A 5,906-nucleotide genomic window follows, 5' to 3' on the forward strand; every position below is an offset into this window, starting at 1 on the left:
TATTTTTAATGATGGATACACCGATGTATTAAAAATAATGGAGCTGCTGGGAATTAGAATTGGACTGTCAGCATCACAATTTCGCGACTACAAGGACGATCAACGGCTTTCACTTGCAGACCTCCGAACGCAAGCGGCGACGCGTGAGGAAAGATTGCGAAGAAAGCAAAGCAGAAACGAAGCCGAAGAACTAGCTATTGCTTCAGAAGGCACTTCATATGCACCCGGATTGGACGCACTTTGGTTCGTTACAAAATTTTATCGTTTTATATGAACCAATTAGTTGTAAAACTTTAAACGCGTTTTTCTCGAAACCACGTTTTCGTAACTGGGCGCTCTCATATCTCGGCCAATTTTTATCCGAATAACTTGAAATTTGGACAGAATGTTTACAACAAAATTGTCTTCAGTTGCACGTACGGATTTTTCAATCGGATTATTAGTTTTTGAAAAACAATTAAAGAAGTAACGAATTTTTGTTGAAAAATCGAAAACTTTTTTTTTAAACAGTGCCATTTTGTCAAAAATTATTTTATCATAAAATCCGTACGTGCAACTAAAACTACATTCATATACTTTAGATCACAATTAAAAAAATTTATTTCAAAGCTCCCGTTCATATGCAGCACGAGCGCCCGTGCACCCATGTTTTTTCAGACGAGGTGCACATCAATCACCATAGTTATTATAAATATGAATATTATTTTATGAAATTTTTTTTGTAACATAATATAAGTATGTACTTTTAACATATATAGTTTATAAATTAAACAAACTATTAGATAATGAAAAAAAAATTCACGAAAATAGCCTTTTTTTCGGCCGTCACCCTGGTGTTCCCCCTTAATCTTTGAAAAAGTATCTACGTAGGTATGTGATAATTTCGAACATTATACATTAGTGTTTTGTCGAAGGTAAAATTCTTTATCGGGGCTGCATAATTTCGGAAATAAACTCTACTACCTAAAGAGAGTTGTCCTCCTCAAAAGGTCTCGAATTTTTTGGAATATTCAAGAATATTCTAAAAGACGGCGCGCGAACGGGTGGCGCAAATTATCGCCACGAGCGGGGAGGGAGAAAATCCGCCGAAAATCTGCCACGAGCTTCTGGAATATTCGAGAATATTCTAGAAGATGGTGCATGGACGGGTGACGCGGTTGCCGCCGCGAGCGGGGAGGAGGAAAGACCGTAAACATTCTAGAAGACGGATGAGTCGCGCGGTCCGCTCGCAAATCACTGCAAACAGCGGGAGGGGGAAGGGTCGCGAACCCGTCGAAAAGCGGAAAGGGGAGGATCGCAGGGTCGAATAATAAAATGATCAATTATGTCGGTAAAAATTATGTTAATAAAAAATATGTAAAAAGATATGTCGGTAAAAACAGATTGCAGGATCAATAAAAATTACCAATTATATTTATTGGTAAAGAAAATTAAATATGCCGGTAAAAAAATATGCCGGCAAAAAAATACCGGTAAAAATAAATTACCGACCGTCGGCAAGTCCTCCTGCCCGCATGACGTTATCTCCTGCACCCGCAGTTCCCCTCGCCCTGCACCCCCCTCAGAGGTCTTGAATTCGAACCGGACTATTATATTTACTCTTATATCTTAGGAATTATTCTATAAGATGAAAAAGTTGATTTTTTTTAAGGAGCTGTTTCAATCTCTAAACTTCGAGATAAGCTGATATAAAAAAAATATGGATCTCGGACTTTTTGATGCTTTACAACATATTCAAAGCGCATCAAAATCGGTGAGGGACAGTTCTGTCATGTCCCTTGTTAGAAGAGACGTCTAAAGACATCAGAAATAAAACGTCCTTAAGATATCTCAAACAAGACGTCTTTTATATACACGTGTTGTGTGGGTTATATCTCAGGTAATTTATAAATAATAAATTATATTTTACTTACATCGTCTGTTATATTGCCAATGTACATGACAGTTAAACTCAAATATTAAATTCAATGTATTTTTTTGCGCTGTGATTGAATGAAACGGCCTGTTTCACTTGTTGTGTACATTTGTCTTATTTTCATTCTAAATATGTCGAAATATGCAGAAAGTCAGTTCCATTTTGGTCTCGATAATATAAGCAAAATATATATATGGAATCTCAATCGAAAACGCACGAATCGAAATCTTCGAATGAATTTCGAAAATTTGCATATTAAGTACCCTGATCTGTTACTAATCTCCCGAAATACAGTTAACATTTTGCTAGTTACATCTACCCGAGAAGTAATCTTTATACAGTCTATCAAGTAAGAACGTGTACGGGTTAATTTATAGAAAAAACTATTTAATATAATTTTCAAATATATATGGATACCTTGTGCTCGATCCGAACAAAGATGCAATTATATTAATAGTGAGTCTAGTCGATAATTGTCTGATATCTACGAGGCATACTTTTGACCAAGTTGGCGGCGTATTCATGCGGTAAGGACCTCCAAATGAGACGAATTTCTCGAGTTAACTACTTCAAAGTGAATAATTTTCTCCCACGAAGCTTGTGCTTGATGTATGTCTACACATTCTTGATTCGGTTTGCGTCGGGTAACTGCGACGGCCAATCAAGTGTAAAGATGCCAGACTGCTCTTTCCACTCGGTGCAGAGTTTGCTGCGGTGTTTGGGATCGTTGTTCTTCTGCAGGATCCAGTTCTCGTTATTTTGGATGAACCAATGTTTGGCAGTTCGTAATAAAGATTTTTTGTATATTTCAGACATTTTCGGAGCATTCAAATTGTAGATAAATAGATGCAAAGCCGAAACTCTGTTTTGAAAAGCAGCCTCACAAATGTATCTTTATTGGGTGTTTAACGGTCCGTTATACCAACCTGTTGCTGGAAGTTGACCAGACTCGTGGAACGATAACATATCCTCAAACAGAAGCTTCGTCCGTAAAAATTATATTGCTCCAATCTCGATCAATATTGTCCTTCGCCCAAGCGAGTCGCTTCGTCACGTGCTTTTCACCTAACAACGGTTTTTTCACTATACTGCGCCATTTGATATCATGAGCATGGAAATGATTCCGGATAGCTTCGTGTGTTATATCTAAACCTTTCTGCTTTAATTTTGCTGCTCCTTGACGCAGTGTTAAATCAGGATTCCGCGAAAACAAGTTCACTATCATTTATTGGCTTTAGGGGACACTTTATCTATCGAGTCACGTTCAGGCAAGTCATCGACAGTTTTCGTCTTTTTGTATCGCTGAACCCACTTACTCACGAATGATTACGACTTTCCCATGCAGCCGCTGCATGAAACATTTTCGGACCTTTCGGGGAAGAACAGAGGAAGTAGCGCACTTCCTCGCATACGCGGCACTTATGACGTTTTACGTGTTTATCTGACAAAACTTCAATGTCAATTGAATCTTCTTTGACAATGCATGAAAAGCAAAAGTTTCCTCTATCCATTCACGAAAGAATTAGAACAATACTTTTTACCGACTGCTAGTTATGTCGCACGCGCTCTTATTTGACAGACTGTACACATACAGATATCGTATAATATTAGATTCAACCGCACTCCGTTATTTTAGTAATAAGGAAAGGAAAGAGGAGAGAGAGAGAAAGAGAGAAATTTTATTTAATATATCTTTGGGATATACTAATGAACTATTCTACTATAATGCATATATATTTAGATGTAATTTTTGTCCACGAGATCTTTAAAGGTGCCTTTTACCATATATCTATAAAAACTATCATTTTGTATTCTTTCTTCAAGTTTTTCGAGATCGCGTGCAGATTTTACATTCGTATACTCGCTTTTATTATCGGTAAATATATGTAAAGTGAAAAGAGCCATTCCTGCTGCGTATTTCCCAAATTTAGTAAGATGTTCGGATAATGCTTCATAAGGAAAGAGGATATTAGAATCGTAACCAGACATTTCCAGACGTCTAGATAGTGTTTCATAATATTCATCTATTAATTGATCGTAGTATTTACTTCTCATTTCCTGCGTACAGCAGCAAAAGAGTAAATAAACTATATCTAAAACGGGCGATGCATAACGACATAATTGAAAGTCTAAGAAACGCAAATCATGTGGTCTTCTCTCCTGGAAACATTCCTGCGGTTTCTAAAATAATACACAATGTAAATTATATTAAATAATATTATGCTGACATAGTGTTAGAGATAATTGATTTACTAAAAGAAAAAAAAATTAAATTTTATTTATACTCTGAGTTGTTCATTCTCGTTTTTTTTTCGAAACAAAAGAAAAGAAAGTTTTTTTTTTAATTTTAAGGAAACTAAAATGTGGTAAAAACAGTTTGTTTACGTTACATATAATTTTTTAGAAATATAATATTTATATTTAAGATATATGATCTTCAATTTTTACATAAAATATCTTCCTTGAAATTTTGTTTGAAGATAACTTTCTGCACTAATTTTCGCCTAAACGCCTAAGAAAAAATTTTAATCTGAATTTGATTCAGGCGAATCACTTTGTATTTATTCAGGTAGCATTTTTAACACGTTTACTGCACTATATAGAAAAGTATTATTTGTAATTACTAAAGAAAATACCACAATGATTAAACATTATTCAGTAGCTCAGCAATTATTTAGCGAATTACTATATAGGGTGTTCCAGAACAATGAAGCAACGAAGCTCTTGTGAGCGCGTAGAGTGGATCGAGGTGAACATAAAAGTGCTATACTGTTTTGCGATATTCGTAATAATAACCGAAAAATTAATTGCGAAAGATTAAGGAAAAACGTATATAGGGTACTTTGTTTTAATAAAAACAGCTGAATATTTTAAAAATCAAGAAAAATATGAAGAAGTATCTCGTATAAAGTACGTAATAGAATTTTGAGGGTAAAAAAAAGGTTAACATTTATTTGATATTAAAATAAACTTGAAAAGCCCTCAAGATCAACTTTAATTTTTTAAATAAAATAATATAATTCATTTAACATAAATTGATTCTTCTGTTTATTCTGCGTATGAATATTAATAAGGGAACATTTTTAAATTTAAGTAATCGATCTTGATAAAACTTGGCATGTGTTCCTTACAAAAAAAAGTATTGTTGCTAATTATTAAAGAACAGTAATGATTAATCACTTTTCAATGATTCAGTGATTATTTGGCGAATTATAATCGTAAATATATATCGTATATATTCTATTAAATTTTCATAACCTATCAGAATGCAACAATCTAATGCTTGATTATTTTGTTTAAATAATAAAATAATAATATAATTAAATAATAAAATAATAAAGGAGGAGGGCCAATAAGGCCAATAAGGCCAATTTTTGGGCCATGATTGTCGCATTTTCTTGATGAAATATTCGTATAGAGATTGAGAGTTTTTCGAAACGTCCTATAAAAACTTTTTTATGTTGAGGAAAACTAGAGTTACGCGCCTTCAAAGTTTAGGTAATGAGGGCCACAGAAAAAGCGATAGTAATATTTTGTTTTTTATAAGAATTAAATAAACTATTTTAATTGCATTTATACGTGTGTCTGTACATCTGCCCAAGTAGGAATACGTATACGTTTTGCCAGTACGGAAAAATGGCCCGATACTGGGTCGATACCGAAAAGCGGATGTCTGGTTTTGGTACTGGCCAAATACTAGGCCTAATATAAAAAAATCTGTGTTATTGATACTGGCTCCATACTAAAGTTATATACTGAATAGTATCGTATGTATATTGGAGCGTTACCGAAAAGTGTTTATCGTTTTCGGTACTGGCCCAGTATTAAAAAAGTATTATTGGTACTGGCCTTGTTCGTAGAATCAGTACTGGATAGCCAAGTAAGAATCGTATACAATCTACCAATAGAGGATATTGGGCTAGTATTATGTCAATACCGAGCCACGGACGATACCAATATTCTTTATGGGAAAACGGAAGAGATCACTAAC

At 34.4% G+C, this 5,906-nt stretch overlaps 1 protein-coding gene across 2 annotated transcripts in view; it reads right to left on the reverse strand.

Moving 5' to 3' along the window:
- LOC116849347 overlaps positions 1 to 5,906 on the reverse strand; it is a 112,484-nt gene that overhangs the window by 37,217 nt on the left and 69,361 nt on the right. The window contains exon 4 of one of the 2 annotated variants that reach the window (XM_032826405.1): positions 1,831 to 4,096. The exons of the other annotated variant lie outside the window; for it this stretch is intronic. Coding sequence (XP_032682296.1) covers positions 3,653 to 4,096 — 444 coding nt within the window. The 3' untranslated portion in view covers positions 1,831 to 3,652. Of the gene's footprint in view, positions 1 to 1,830; positions 4,097 to 5,906 lie in introns of those variants that run through there. 2 annotated transcript variants of the gene reach the window in all.

The sequence above is a fragment of the Odontomachus brunneus genome, unplaced genomic scaffold (genome assembly GCF_010583005.1).
Source record: "Odontomachus brunneus isolate Ranch 3 - 2012 unplaced genomic scaffold, Obru_v1 Obru_scaffold_112, whole genome shotgun sequence".
In the NCBI taxonomy this organism is placed as follows: Eukaryota; Metazoa; Arthropoda; class Insecta; order Hymenoptera; family Formicidae; genus Odontomachus; species Odontomachus brunneus.